General features: G+C 35.1%; 1 protein-coding gene across 3 annotated transcripts in view; it reads left to right on the forward strand.

The window, feature by feature from the left end:
* The window catches only part of ARHGAP42 (Rho GTPase activating protein 42), a 139,135-nt gene that overhangs the window by 82,026 nt on the left and 40,626 nt on the right, over positions 1-16,483 (forward strand). For all 3 annotated transcript variants that reach the window (XM_021529328.2, XM_077781342.1, XM_021529329.2), the window contains exons 5-6: positions 10,043-10,144; positions 14,544-14,654. In XM_021529328.2, coding sequence (XP_021385003.2) covers positions 10,043-10,144; positions 14,544-14,654 — 213 coding nt within the window. The remainder of the gene's footprint in view (positions 1-10,042; positions 10,145-14,543; positions 14,655-16,483) is intronic.

A 16,483-nucleotide genomic window follows, 5' to 3' on the forward strand; every position in this document is an offset into this window, starting at 1 on the left:
TGTGTTAACTACAGGTGTTTGGGAAAACAGTTAATGTTATGTGCATAATCAGTTTTAATAAATTCTGTTAAATGCAGCCTCTCTGTTATAAGTGAGTGTGATTAACTGGCTCACTGACTAAAACTGGTTTCTGAAGCTTCATTTTTTCTGCAGTTTAATAAGATTCTAATTTGCATCATAAAGAAAACAGATATAAATTAAGGATAAATGACTTAGTCCCCTATAGTAAATTGGAAAATAATTTACTATTCTGCCATAACATTTAAGAATTAAGGCTTAGAATAAATGTGTGAATTGGTGGAATTGTTTAAGTGAGCATGCAGTGTATTTTCTTGGCAAAAATAATATTTTTTTTTTAATCTATAGCTAGTAAAGCAAAAAAAAATTTAAAACTTACGTAGTATCAGCCTTTTTACTGAGAAAGGACAAAAGAATGTAAAAAAGCAAGAAAACTTGGACATCTTCTAATTAAATAAAGGCTTTTTTTCTTGATAATCTGCTACAGCCTATTGTGGTGTGTGTCACAGGAAGGACTCAGGAAAGTTTCATCCTGACCCTGCACAGCTGCTAGAATCCTACTGGACTCCTGAGCTGTGATCAAAAGTATGAACAAAGACATCGACCTACAAACTTAATTTCCAGCTCACAGGGGAACTAAACTTTTTAGTGTTTGAGGGCATGGAGGATTTTGCAGAGTGCAGTAGCTCTACTCCCCTGTTGAGTTCTTTCTAGCCTTGCTCTTGGCCACAGCGTGGACAGCATCATGTTCCCACACCTGAAAAACAAGTCTCAAGGTTGTTGATGAGACTTTAAAAGTCTCAAGAAGGATTTAAGAGAAATACAGGAAGTGGCCAATTGCCCAGGCACAGAGCAGGACAGGACTTAAAGTAAGCAGAGTTTGGTATTCTGCTCTCTGCACAAAGTGTCAATCTTCATTCACCAGCTCAAAGGCACCTAGTCCCCTGCTCTTCCTCCCCTTGTTCAAAACTAGACTCCGTCCTGAGTTTTAGCATCCTTTATCAAACCAAATTCATTATGTTTTGACAAAGGCAATTGTGTTCTCTTGCCCAACAGGGATTACTTCAGAATTGTGCTTGTGGGTGTTGTATAGTGCCACAGCTGTATTGAACACTTAATGCTTAAGTTATGAGGTCTCATACATGCGTATGAATTCATCTGTTAATCTTACTCCGTTATTTGTTGGGGTTTTCTTTAGCAGTTTGGGGAAAAATTAACATCTCTTTCTGCATTGCTTCCCTGTGTTTCATGGTGTAGTTAACAGCACAAAAATAGTTACAGTTATAGTTTCAGTTTGGACATTGTTTGGACAATTCTCAGATGATGTGAGGTCTATGGGTCTTTATTCCATACAAATGGTGGAGTGGCCTTTTTCCATTCTAAATAGAAAATCATATCATCAGCTGTATTACCATAGGTTTCCCTTCTAATATCTAATATCTTGTTCTGTCTATGCAGCAGATTCTGCAGGGGCCTGAGAATATACGAATTTTAATCTCCTGCCAATATAGCAACTTTCCTTTTGGTATAGCTAACCCTAAAATAGCTCTATTCCAAAGTGAAGTGGGTGATTGTATCTGGGAAGTATCCTTTCTGTACTGTAACAAAAATGGACATCATTGCTTGAAAATTTATTGTGGCTTGGTAGATATGGGAGCATCAAGAGATCACTTTCCACCAAATAAAGCAGTTTTGTTATTTCAGGACCCGTCAGGTTATAGTAGCTACCACAGAACCATTTGTTCCTGTGGAGTTTGCCAAGCAAGGGTGGTCTCAGATTCTTGTCTTGAGAGAAGATTAAACATCTACCCCCAAGAAGCAATCTGAGAGGCCTCGGTGAGCTTAACAATGCCACTGGGGAGGCTTAACTTTTCACCCCAACGTGATAGTTTGTGTGTTTTTATCAGTGTTGTAAAATGGACTCTGAAAATAGATGCTTTCAAAACAAAACAAAACAAAATCACTTCTGACATTGACCTTAGACTGTTTCCTTTTTTTTCCCCAAAAATATCTGTAAACAGCACAGTTTCCAATTGTGTGTATTAATCTAAAAAATTTCTCATAGCACGCCTCAAGTTCTTCCTCAGGTCAGCACTGGAGTCCTGTTGCGATGACGTCAGAGGTGCCCTGGGACCATCAGCGGGGCTGAATGTGCTGCTGGCACACTGGGATCAGTGGTGTTGGCTGATTGGTTGGCATGGATGGGAGATTCCCAAAGAGTGCTTAAAAAAAGAAATTACTAGTTAAGAGAGAGATATTTTTATCTGCCGCTTTTGAAATAAAGCAGTGAGTATGTGAAGTTCTAAGCTGGTCTGTTGGAATTGCTTTATATGAATGACATTATGTTCTTTGCAGCTTTTTTCTTTATCTTTGCTCTCAGTGCACAAAGCAAAGATGTTGCAAACTGTGCAGATGAAGTGGCCTCTTCATGAGTTCCTAAAGAGCATGGCTAACTTTGTTTTTTATTTGAAATCATTTAAAGTCACAAGCTGTTGTACAGGAACAAAACTCTTCCTGTTATCATAAAATATTTTAAACTTCAGAAGGCTATGCTAAACCTGATGCAGAGAAAAGTCAGACAGTTTCTGATGTTCTAGTAGGCTTCTCCATATTATTTAAGCAGTAACTTGATAATATCCTAAGTAAGCTTTTCTAGCAAAAGTACTTTATATTTAGTAGACAGTAAAGCAATAAAACTGGATTACGTATGTAGACTTACCAGTCCTGCTGTTTGGGCAGGGATCTTGCAGATTCCCAGACACAGAGCAGCTATTCCTGGAATCAGCAAATGCCAAATAAACTCAAGACAGCTCTTCAGTTAAATAACAGGGAGTCTAATATGTCCTGCTTTGTGACCTGACAGTACTGGCAGGTGTGCATGTCTTTTCACAGCAATGCTGGGAACTTCTAATATTTTTGTTTCGATTTCAAAAGGGAATTTTTTGGAGAAAAACAAGTGGCATCCTACAAACACATTTTCTCATCTAATAGTATCTACTTTTTGATTTGAAAACATCTGATGGAATTACATAGGGATTATTAGGAAATGGATTCTCCTTTTCCAGGATATGCTTTTGAAAGTACCTGATATTTGGATCTCTAAAGGCATTGCAGAAGGAAGAGAAAATTTTCTTCAGAAGTTTATGAACCTTAAAGTAAATTATCTCTTGCAAGGTTATTCTGTATTTTACACAGATGTGAACTCCATTTAAACTTAAATTAGTTTTGGGTTGTTTCAAATATATTTCAGTTTTATATATTCCTTACCTGATTTTAATTGAGGTTATTTTTTTAACTGCCAGTTTCTAATGCTTGTCTTCATAGCTTTAATGCTACTAAACAGTCATGTATTCCCAGTTTATTGCTTTGTTGTACTTCATAGTTGCAATATGTTCTTTTTATTATAATTATTTGTGTCTTACAAGATATTGTTTTCTGGATCATCATGGTTTGCATATGGTTGTTCTTTTTTAGTAAAGAATTGGTTTTAAGATTTATAGTCATTTAAAAATTTAATTTTATACATGATGCATTCTGCTTCAATTTGGAAGTGTTTTCACTAGCAGTTATGAGGACATAAGATATAATTTATTTCTATATTAACCCTATTTTATGTCGATCAACAAGGATTTCTTTATGAACTCTGGTACAAATTTGCTTCACTTCATATTATTTGCCAACGATACATAAATTATGTCTTTTAACTTTTTTGACTTTCTTCTGGATTTAGGGAAACCCTATAGCCTAACAGTACATTAAATTCTGTTTTGGAGGAATAAGAGGAGGGAAGGACTTTTCTATTACCTTTTCAATGTTATTCTGGGGAAAAAAAAGCTTGTGATGTCTTTCAAACTTATCTTGGACCCTTAGGATTCACATAACAAACCAAAACTTCTACCAAAAAGAAATTCTTCCCATCCAGACATCTATCAAAATGCACTCTGTGGTCTCAGATACCAATGATAATTTCAAACAAATTGGTAAAATCAACCAAAACCCAGCAATTCACCAACTACTTCCATGAAAATACTCAACAAAACCTCAGGCAACATGAAATGGAAGGTGAATTTACTGTTTTTCTCCTCAAAGGAGGAGTTGACAGACTGTGAGATTTTACATTTTCCGGGAAGTCCATAGGATCTTTGCTCAAATCAGTCTTTCCAAATCTAAGTTTTGTTTATTTTCTAGACTACAGTTCTACTTTTGCTTGTCCTGCTACTTAGTAAGACATGGTCCCCAAACTTACATTTCCAAACAGAATCCCACTTTGTTAAAATACAATTTGAATTTTTATTTGAGAGGTAACGAAAAAGGTGGCTTTGAAAAAAACGTATTTGAAGGGTAACATTCTAGCCATGAACCATCTCCGGTCTGTTGTTGCAAAAATCAAGATTTTTGCAGTTGTTTTCAAAGAGAAAGAAAAGAGATGTGGCTTTATTGATCTTCGCAGAGTTCACTGTTGCCATCAGGTTCTTCAGACTAGTGTGTCTAGCTTGATCTATATTCAAGTCTTACTCCTGTATTTATGTGCCAGTTTCTACAGTTTCTAAACCTGAGTTTGAGTTGGTGAAAAAAAGATGTACTCATTCTGGGTGAGTGGAAGAAAGAAATCATCATGGCTATGTTTCACAATGTTCATTTGCTTTCTAATTAAGGTATTCTCTTCTTTTCAAAATACTGACTTCTTTTTTCCAAATAGTTTATTTGCAATGATTTTTGGTTTAATTTCTTTTCTTGATCCTTTTAAAATAATTTCTTGCAAAACATGTTTATTTTATGGTTTCAACAAGGATAATATTTTGGTGGGATTTTTTAAGGATTAGGTTCTTAAAGTGTTAAATATTAATTTTGCAACAAACAAAGAGTTTAAAAATTTCTTTACGGACAGATACAAGATGTAGCTAATAGATGAATATAACACCAAAATTATTGCAACTAAAAAAAAAAAGGAAGCGAATGAGGACAGCAGAGGCTCTTTCTGGATAAATAAAGAGGAATAATTTATGTAATTACTCTGATGATACATGTAACAGTTTTGACATTAAATACTGCATAAAGTAGTGGTAGACCACTATAAAAATACCAGATTTTTTGATATTTCTTCTAGAAAAGGAAAACCAATTTTAAAATATAACACTGATTTATGCTTTGTATCTAAAAATACAGCTAGTGGGTAAAATTTGTGGCAACCATGCCAATGGTTTGTAGCACGTATATGATTAGTTACAGCCTGCAATCAAAATCTTTCTGAACAGGAGAAAAACTATCTAACTCACTTGAGTTAACTTCTTAATAAACTTCTCAGCAATTGGTCTCTGGACTTTTCACAGCCATAAATATTTGTAAAACAAGAGGAATACGAGAACATATTTTGAGTTAAACTTCTAACTGGCATGCCTATAATTAGAAATATCTCAAGCAAAATTCATTTCTGAAAAGATAATTTTTGAGGTTTTCTAATCAGTTTGAAATAAAACTATGCAGGAAATCTAAGCAGAGAGAATAAAACCAGGAATTAAACCTGGATCCAGTACTACATGACTTAAGACTCTCAAGAGGGTACTGGCAGTTAGTAAGGCTCCATTAAATGCTGTAAGGCAACTGTGTGGTTAAGGGCTTTCCTAATGGGGTTCCTAGAAATTTGAAGCATTTCAAACTGTAAATATTTTTGAACTGGTATAAGGCTTGACACACCTGAGAATGGTTAAACAACTGTTCAGAGACATTTACAGTGTTTAGAATCTGCAGGGCTTAGTCTAGACAAAAGGTGTTGATGACTTATATCAGTGTATGACTTACATGACTGACTTATATCAGTGTAAAATATGCCAAGGATTAATATTATGTAATTTCCCTTTTTCTGTGCTTAGTTTTTTTTTTTTTTTTTATTGCACCCTTCCAATTATCTCACAGGGATTTTGGTTGGGAGTTTTTATCTTATGTTCTAGTGATTATTTTGGAAGAAATGGTTGATACTTTTCCAGAGGAAAGAGAAAGGATGAAGTTTACTTCAGGAAAGATGTGCAAGGATGAAAGAAAGCTAGAGTCTGAAGGGAATAAGAGGCAGTACAGAGGTCAGGAATTAGCATCTTCCTTGTGTCCACATGCCTTAAGCTTTGTGTCATGGCTGGTGCAGTCTGTTCTGGTAACAGCACAGCACAAGCTTTCTTATCCAACCACGTCTCTTCTGCTTGGGGTTTGATCCAATATGGAATCTAAGCAAAAGCAAGTCTCTCTCTCCTAAACTTTGAGGAGATGTTTTTGCATGGAAACTTTCTTTGAAAAGAAAGTGGAAAAGTGGAAAGTGGAAAAGTAGATTTCTCAGTCTTGTGGGCACAGATTGCTAGGACCAGGATTCAGATAATTTGTTTGGGCAGTGGCTGTGTGTAAAGTGTTTTGAGGGCTGCAGAAGAACAGGCTAAAGCAGGAATAAGCTGAGTCAGTGTCTCCACTTAGGATGTGCCTGTGTGCTGTGAGTCACTGACTGAGTGTGTGAGACAAGAGCTATTTTGGCATAAACTGTTTATTCTCATCCAGATCATGAATCACCTGCTTCTGAGTGTATCCTTTTTTTTGTTAATTTGTATTAAGTAAACAGATTTCAGAGGCTTCAATACATCCAAATATGTGGGTTTTACCGGCACAGTGGAGGACCTTCCAAGCAAAGGAAGCTCACTCACCTGTTGGGGCCAGTATTTTTATACTTTTCCCAGAAGTATGTCTGAGTAATCAGACCAATGGCAGAAACACTGTCCTGCTGCAAACTTATTCCCAGGAGTATCGCCAGTTAGAGACTCTAATGCAGTCCAATTTGCCAAGAGATCTTTATTCGCATTTTACTTCTGTTAGTCTTCTTACTTTGTCAGCTTCTACCTTTGAAGGAAGAAGGTCTTATTCAGTTAAAATCTGGAAAAGGAGGAAGGAGTTGATCAGATGTGCTGTCTCTGAAAACACTGCACTTGGGCCAGAAGTTGTCCTGGTGACAGACAAGCTCCAATTTATAGTTTTCTCTTTAACGTAGCTGCTATAAAAAACTGTGGAGGCTGAGCAGATCTGTGGCAGTGTAGAGGTGTAGTCTGGGAGAGACCTGGCAGAAGACCATGAGAGCCTTCAAATTCCTTGTTTTCTTATGGATGGTGCCATGGAGATCTTTATGAAGCTTCACATGAGATACAATATGTCTTAAAAGCATAATTAGTTTGTTTGAACTTGTTTTTTTCTTGTTCTTGGCAGGCAGTGGAGGCTAATCTGTTTAGATGTGATAATTTATTTTTTTTGTTTTACTTTTATATGTATAAAGAGACAATGTGATATGTAATTTACAGGTTTTGGTATAGATCATAGCAGAAAATAAAAGCAATGGGAGCCACATTAGGTATATCAATAGTCCCCTCTTGGCATTGACATGTATTTGATGCGCTGTATGTAGGTATTTCAGATGGCAAAGCCCTGTTGTCACACCTTTTTCTTTGATTCTCACCAGGCAGTGAGACTTCAGACTTTTTTCCAGCTATTGTTAGTAAAAGGTACATTAGTGTCAACATGAGCTCAAGTGGCTACCAGATTTTGGGTTATTCATTACCTATTGATCACCCTGGTTCTGAGACAAATAGTTCACAAGGCACGATGAAAACCATAAATCTGTTAGGGAAGGAAGGAAGGATGGAAGAGCTGGCTGGGCTGGGTGATCCCAGTCTGAAACAGGTAATCCTGCGGGAGCTTTGCCCATGCCATGGCTCCTTGGCTCGTTCCTTTATTCTGACATCTGAGACAGCAGAGGCAAACACAATATCAAGTCCAAATGTGCAGTATGTGCTATCGGCACCCAAGCCTCATTGTCAAAGGCTGTGTCAAGTTATCTTCTGAGGTAGGTGGTCTAGTGGACAGGGTATCCACCACTGAATTCCAGTAGCTTGTGACCAACAGCTTAAATACTGCTATCAGGCAGACTCCTTTCCCACTTTGCAATTACATGGAGAAAAAAACACCTAAAAAATAATTCGCTTGACATTTTTTATTGCATCACATTTGTCTTTAACTTGAGTATTTCCTGAAGTTGATGACTTCAACACCTTTGTTACTTGGACTTTAAAATAATCTGATTCATATTTCTAGTCCAAAACATAATATAATTGTCTCAGAAGATAAGACAATAATTAGCTAACTGCGCCTTTCATTTATTTGTCACAACTCTGGCCTTCTTCCTTCTCTCTTTTAAGAATGTGTTTGGGAAAGATTCTGGAAGATAATTCTTACAGCTTCTTTTCACTTGCTAAACAAAATACAAACTTTTACTTTTCCTCTTTTGCCTTTTTGTCCTGGTATCTACTTATCCATAATTAAATATAGAACAAACACATTAGAAGTTATTCTATATTGTTATTTAATCTTTTGTTGGGACAAGTGCCTTCTTTTCCTTCTGGTGTCTTTTGAAGATACTTCTCTGTTGTGAAGTAGTAAAAATATTGTGCATATTTTTCATACTAAATATATTTGAACTTTTTGCAGGGTAGAAATTATATGATGTGTTTTACAATCTAGTATAATTATTGTGGTAAGATTTAGTCACTGGAGATAATCATTAAGTGGTTTGTTGTTGCAGCTGGTTGATAAGTTTTAATTAATGTCATTAAAATCTTCCTCCTATTTCTTATTTCTCTGATGGACCTGACTTTCCCATTATATGACTAAGGAAAACAGGGTGGTGCTACAATGCAAGCCAGTTATTTGTTTTTCTATGAAAAAAATTTCTAGAGAGAAAGAGGTCAGGGAGAGAATCACTACAGTTCTTAAAATGACCTGATGTTCCTGCATGATGTCCAGTAATTGGTTTTTCTATCATTAATATCTTTTGCACATGTGTAAGTAGGACTATTTGTGTTGAAACTTCTTTTTTTTTCTCCAAATATTCAAATTATTAATCATTGGGACTTAACTACGATTATAAAAATCACTGGCAGAAAGTTGCTTTGATTTAGGGATATATAATTTTTTAATTAAAAGTTATAGATTTATCATTAATAATACTCTGATGGGATATCAACTTCAATCAGCTCTCCTATTATTGAAATTTGGCACTCCTTGAAGAATGGAAAAGTTTTTGGGAAACCTATCTTTTTCTTAAATTTCAGATTTAAATTTCAGAACAGCAGATTTTAAAAGTTTTGAAGTATGAGTTCTGAAATTGTTTGCAGAAAATAAGATGTTTCTTAATTTACTCAAAGTAGTAGCTTTCTTTTGTATTATGTACCAAAATAGTTCTACAGTATAAATTGTGAGGCTTGGCTGCGCATGATGGGAAAAACAAAGAGGAGTGGGAAAGGAAAAAGTCAGGATAACTTTTAAATGAAACAAGCTTAAATATTCAGACACATCAAAATATTATTGGAAACAGACTTTTGGACCAATTTCATTTTGCAACCACACATATGCTTTTCCATCATCCTCCTATTTAGGAGAGTGGGTGGAAAATAAGTGTATTAGTCTTAAATGCAAAGAATAGGACTATGTCTTTATCACATTTTTTATACGGGGGGGAGGATATTTAGATTTTTGGGGGATTTTTTGCTTGTTGAATGTGGGGGGAGGTATTTGGGGTTTTTGTTGTTTGTTTGGGTTTTTGTGATTTTGATTTTGTTTGTTTGTTTATTGAGCTCTTTTTTGTAAAAACTGGCAGATACACATAGAAAACTTAGGGAAGATTATTTTGAATTAAGTGTCTGCTTAAAAAGGTACCACTTATATCAAATCTCATATTTGCATAGTATATTTACTGTGGGAAACCATATGAGTCTGTTGTATGGGTTTGTTATTTATGAGAAAAATCCTGCTTACTATTGCTTTTAATAATTGAAGCAGTTCTCCTACTATCTTTATTTCCACTTAAGAATTAAACCCTTAGAATACTGGATCCAACAAAAGTGATTTAATAGTGAGGCATATTTTGGCACCTGTTACTTCTTTTAATTTAAGTTAGCTATAATGTTTAGTCAAATATTTTACTTGGGAATGTTTTGTTTTTCAGGATGGGAAGAAGAAATTTGACAAGGAAAGTGAGAAATATTATTCCATCTTAGAGAAGCACTTAAATTTGTCAGCCAAGAAGAAAGAATCTCATTTGCAAGATGTAAGAACTGAACACACTCTTACCTAATTTCACATTTGCATAGAAATCATGATAACAAACTGGTTCTCTTCAAGACATGCTGTATTTTACTTAATGTGAAATTGTGGTGGTTTCTGGTCACGCTTGTTCTGACTGTAAATTCTTGACTGAGATGAATAGGACCCAAATAGGAGTTAAACATTTGAACAAAGCAATATTCTATGTTTGCAAGTTTATGTATTTCATGTACAGCTAATGTTTATTAGTTGCAACAGTGGAATTATATTAGTACAATAAAAGTGTGTGTTTTATAACCTACATGTGGAATACTGGAAAGCAAATTAATTAATTGCTTTTAGATTTGCTATTTAATCTATTAACTGATGAAACTGAATTTCTATTTCACATAAATTCTAATACAAAAGACTGAACTGAATTCACTTTAATGATGTGTTTTTCTGCTTCTTTTTTCCTCTTTTTCATCTTATTCTGATATTGAGGTACCTGAAATTTCCCTGAAATTGTATCTAAAACTTCAGTTTTGAAGAGTCTGTAGGATTAATTATTTTCTGTTTAAAGGAAAAAAAAAAAAAAAAAAAAAGAACACTTTTGGTTTAACAGGAGGATTCCAGGGCTTTTCAGTATGCTGATAGAAATTAATATGACTTGTTTTTGAAGGAACTTATAATAAACCCAGCAATATATCAATGACACTTTGGGAATTGTGCCAAAAGTAATTAAAAATCATTTTGATTGGATTACTGTTGTCATTATGAATCTTAAATCATGGAGGTTAGTTTTCAGATGGAATTTTCACCAAAGGTGTGACCATCACTTAATCATTTGTCATAGGATTCTTTTTTCATGTTTATAAATAATACTATAATTCAAATAAAATAAGGCTTAGAAATTAAAAATTTCTATTAATGTCTATATGGCTGAATTGGTGTTGCTGTCAATAAAATAATCAGTCTATTTAAGACATTAGTTATGTAGGATTAGTTTATTGTTCCACTTGTATGTCAGGGCCTTCATTTTTCCCAAATATCTTATGTATTGATGAAGAAGCAGTTCTGTTAGTGGCCAAGTCCCAGCTTAAAAAAAAAAACAAATTCTTACCAAATTGGGGGAAAGTGAACTTAAACACTAATTTGTTATAGAATAGAAGCAAAATAAAATAAACATTTTACTCTTGAGACATGAAAATAATTTCTTTTTAAAAGCAGCAGCTGAAGTGCAAAGTAACAACTGTAAATCTAATAAACTATGGTAGAATAACAGTGGATTTGGCTCACATCTATAAACTAATGGAAAACCAGGATAATTTTTTCCAGTGTGTCCTTAAGTGACATATCTAGATTTAAAATCTGGTAACTGAGGCTGAGGTTTTCTGATTTCTTGATGCCTCCCTTGTAAAGGATAAAGGGCATAGCTTGGCATTTCTGTCTTCCCCAGTTTTCTATCACCGTAGATGTGCTGAATCAGCAACATAGACCCACCGTACGTAGAAGGTACAATAGCAAATCAGTACCAAAATTGTTAACCTGAGACTTTTGGCCTGTGTCCACATTGTAAGTAAAAGGAGGCCAAGCTCCATTCCTGACCTGAAATCTAAGAGTTGTTGATTTGCATCCCGAGAGGTTTGGTTGAGCCCCATTTATAGCCCAGGATGGGGTTTGTTGGAGCAGCCCACAGAAGAACAGGGCATGAGCAAAGAACCAAGCAGTGCTGGCAGCTCCGGCTTTGGTGCCCAGGGCAGGAGATGGGAAGTCATGCCTCAAGCCAACATCATGTGTTCAGGGAGGTGGAAATACTGTTTTTTGACTGATACATGGGAAAAATACTGTTTTCTTGAATTGATGAGGTTTCTTGATACCTCACCACATTATGTGGGTTAAAGAGTGCTGGGCTGAGCAAAGATCTTGTACGCTGTTGGGTTCTTTTACATACCTCACTTGAATACAATTGAGACCACCTTAATTAGGTATCTGAAGTTTTGATGGTTGAAACATGTTCTGTAGAGAGTAGTTTGCATATATTCACCTAACTGAAATATGTTGGATATTTTAAGAGCCTACAAGACTTGCTGGTGCAGTTTACACAGGTGGCTGGCTTTTTCCCTTTAGGATAAAAAAGAAACTTCATAGTAGCATCTCTTCACTGCCTACAGAAGCCTACGATGGAGGAGAAAATGGGCAGAATTGAGTGATGTGAGAAATGTAATGAACTTCTGATTGTATTTCTCTGAAATCTGTTCCAGAATCAGTCTCCAAGTTTACATGAAGTTCTAGTATATATATATTGAGGTGATAGCCTACATCAATGAAAATATTACTCACTATAATTATATATCATACAGGTAGAGACTCAAAATCATATCCATCAGATCTCTATTTTTTACATGCAGTTTGAAGTTACAGAAAAACATGAAAATACTTTCAGCTATTGAAACTTTAAGATCACTTTCAAAGCAATTCCTACAAATCTGAATCCTTTGGTGTTAACACAAATGCATAAGCTTCTGCAGGATATATTCCCTTTTACTGGTGGTGATTATGGCCCTAAACCATATTTGAGATGGGACTTGATTGTTGTAAGTATTATTACAACTGCAACCTGCTTAAATGCTGTGCAGAGTAGGGAGGGATTTAATTAGGTGTATAAATACTTTTTCTGAGGCAAAGCCTAAAAGAGACAATTTCTAAAACTATATTTCATTATATATATGCAATTAAATGAGAGAGCTTAGATCTGTTTCAAGTGCTTATTTGATGGAATTTGTGAGCAAGGCATTGCTGCATCATGTCCCACAGTGGTGGCAACTGCTTCTGTTCAGTTATGTAGCACTGTCTTTGTGATAGATTATTATTGTGAAATAAAGCTATCAGGGAAAGATATTAACAGACTATCAGGGAAAACACTAGCCAAACACACTATATGAATGGCAAATGGCAGAGTTAATTTTGAGGTAGAATGAGGTAGTTCATGAGGTAGTTCATTACTGGAATTTTGAGTGCTTGATTTCAGTTTCATATTATTAGTTTACTGATTTTTTTTTAATAGACACAGGAAGGAAATGCTGGTATTGAAATATTTGTAACATATCCTTGAGGCCCGTGTTTTGAAGTAAGGTTAGAACACTGGCCTAGGGAGATGGCTCAGTATTGTTAAAAACATGTACAGCCACATCACAATAGTAGCTTGTCCTTGAGTAGAGAAGCAATCTTAATTATATATGGTGCTATTGATGGCCAGATCATGCCTGAAGGAAAACACTGACTTTTTGCTTTTTTACTGTTAAAAGTACTAAATCTCTTTTATGATGTGTTTGCTGGTTTATAGTTTGTTGTCAAGGGAAGACAGCATCAAGTTTTCCCAACTTCCCTGCATTTGTTATTTTTAATGCCAGAATTAAACTAGAGAACATACAGAAGTATCCTTCTGTATTTTAACTGACATACATCAAAAATAGGTGGGGCAATCTCATCCATGTTGTTAATCTGCAGTAATATTTTGACCAAAGAGCAAAATCTAACTAATACAGCCCAAAAGGGATTTGCTTGAGAATATGATTTGTTATGAAGAAGAATGAATTAAAATGGAATCTGCATGTCTTCTTTAAACATTATCTACATGCTGCACTGCTTGTCTCTCAGTTCCCTCTCCTGTGGATTATTTAAATTGAGGATAAAAGCCTATTACTCTTTATCAGCTGATAAGAGTTAATTCTTGTGCTATTTAGGCAGAAGACACTGTTCTGATAGTGGATCTTCATGCTGGGTGGTATTAGTCAGGCATTTCTGACAAGTATTGCCTTATAGTTCTGTCACTTGAAAATTAAAACTTGAAATATATTTGATTTATGAGGTTAGGAATTTGAATATGTTTACATTCCAAGAACATATGACTCATACTATAAAATAATAAGTTCCAAGATGTCATTGTTAAAGACAGCTTATTTAAGAAAGAAAATATGGTTTTGGGAAAGTATTTGAACCTGAGAAATAGATACAATTTCAGTGCATATGATAATTATTTCAATAGAAATAATTATCTTTTTGTCTGTCCTTGATTCCTATGCTGCTCATTTCTATTTGCTTTTCTAAACTTACGTATACCAAGTACGTGCTGCCACCTTTCTTTCCCTCCAGGCTCTCCTAAAAACTAGAATATTAAAGAGCAAAAAGAAAGAAGAAACCAAAAAAGAGCGAGTAAAAGGCATAGGCTAAAATGTGTAATGTTAGCTTCTTAAACTTGCATTTAACTTTTTAAAGTAAGTATTCTAATTTTCAGAAAGAAAACTGAACTCTATGAAACTTTTACAGTACTCTTATGGAAGATCTGTTTGTTGATGACAACCTGTTTTTAAAGCAATAAAAAGACTAAACTAATGTTGTCCATATTTAATTTTGACTTTTAGGCTGATACACAGATTGACAGAGAACATCAAAACTTCTATGAAGCATCATTAGAATATGTTTTTAAAATCCAAGAAGTACAAGAGAAAAAGAAATTTGAATTTGTAGAACCTGTAAGTTTTATGTTTTATTTTCTTTAGAATGCATGCATTTAAAGCTGAACATTGAATTTAAAATATCAGGCTTTCTGCTGCCTTTTTAAGTTTTGAATGCAGGTTCTTTGTATATAGACAGACATTAAGATCTTGGCTTGGGCACTTTCCATGTTTATTGAAAGATTATGTAAGAGTTTAGTATCTACTGTGAAGTGAAATGTCTGATGACTTGAAGTGTGTGTAACATTTTAATGGGACATCATGTAATGTTGTGTCTGTGCAGCACATAATCGATGTTTCCTAATGCCATAATTTAATGGCTTAAATTTTGAGCCAGTTTTTAAATTTAAATATTCTGGGTAGGCAGTATACACAGACATTGTTCTGAGTTACACATGAAGTAAAGAGAAAAATCAATTTTTCTGTAGGATAGGTAAGTTTATCTTTTTGGTGGTATAGTCATTTGCCTTTAGCTTGCTTTGCACATAAAAGAAAGCATATGTTGACTTGCCATTAAAGAGTAAGATAAAGTTGTGTTTCAGTGTCCATATTTAGGTCTGGGATTTCCTTCTGGACAGTGTTTCCATCCCGCACTCCTAACTCTCTACTGTGTCAGTCGGTTCCAAAAGCAGCTTCATGACATGCTAGCATATTTCTGTGGCCTGGTAGTAGTGTTGCTACTGTTCATGTCATACAGACAGGCCTGGCTTGCCAGTTCCCTGGTGTAGTCAGTACCTGTAGCCCCTGACAGGGAGCTTCCAGTGCCATGTGTCCCTTCCCATTAAGCACACTGGAGCGCTGGTTGTCAAAGAGGAACACGACACGTGTAACTTTCTCTCCACGCCATCTCCCAGCTTCCTTGGAACTACTGAAGCAGCACTCTTGACTGTGAAATGGGTTGAATTACATCTCTAACACCCTGTGGCACCAAGGAGAGCTTCTCAGATGCTTTCTTTCTGTGAGATGAGAGTGTATTGTATACTGAAAGTTTGACATTGATGCAAACTAATGAACCTGGATCCAGCAAGCTGTACTTTCAGAAATACTATCTTTATGGCATACGGCTGCCAAATCTTAGAGACTAAAACTTTGCTTGGATTCCTAAATAAGAACATTTTTCTACCTGTCACAGATTAATCCATAGTGTGTGTCTCTGTCTCCTTCTGCAAAACTCTCACATCCTGGAAGAATCCAGCAATCTTGACCTAGCTCTGACCCTAGTGTAAAAGACTTTATTCCCCTTTAATGTAATAGAAACTTTCTGTATTGAAAATACCTTGTACATTGGAAAATATTGTGCAACTGCACATAGTTAAAAAGTTAAATTTTACTTTTAAGTGTATCAGTTTCCATACTGTCTCAGATCAGTAGGCATTCCAGCCCAGTATGGCATACTTGATTTCCCCGGGGAAGGTATAGGAAATACTCTGGTGACTGGGTAATGATAAGGCTTGCAGGTAATGTCTTTTGACTTTGGGTGTGAAGTTATTTATAATCTATCTGGATATAGATGGAGCTTAAATTATAACATCAGTTATAAAAATTTTGAATCTTCACATCTCTTAATTTTTGTCTGCTGCATACAACATGCTGAAATAAGAGCATTTGCTAAAACCATAAGGCAAAATATGCCTTATGTGAAAATGTTAATTAAAAAAAAAAATCATCAATACCATGAGATTAAAAACAAAGCAAAACTAAACAAACCAAACAACCCAAAGACTTCAAAACAGGCTTTCTAAAATTCATGTTTATGTAAGTGATGTTGGAAACAAGAGCATGTATTCTTAGATGAAAGGTCTAGATAAGGAGAAAGCCTAACACTTTAAAATCAGGTATCAAAAGAA

Source organism: Lonchura striata, chromosome 2 (assembly GCF_046129695.1).
Source record: "Lonchura striata isolate bLonStr1 chromosome 2, bLonStr1.mat, whole genome shotgun sequence".
Classification (NCBI taxonomy): Eukaryota; Metazoa; Chordata; class Aves; order Passeriformes; family Estrildidae; genus Lonchura; species Lonchura striata.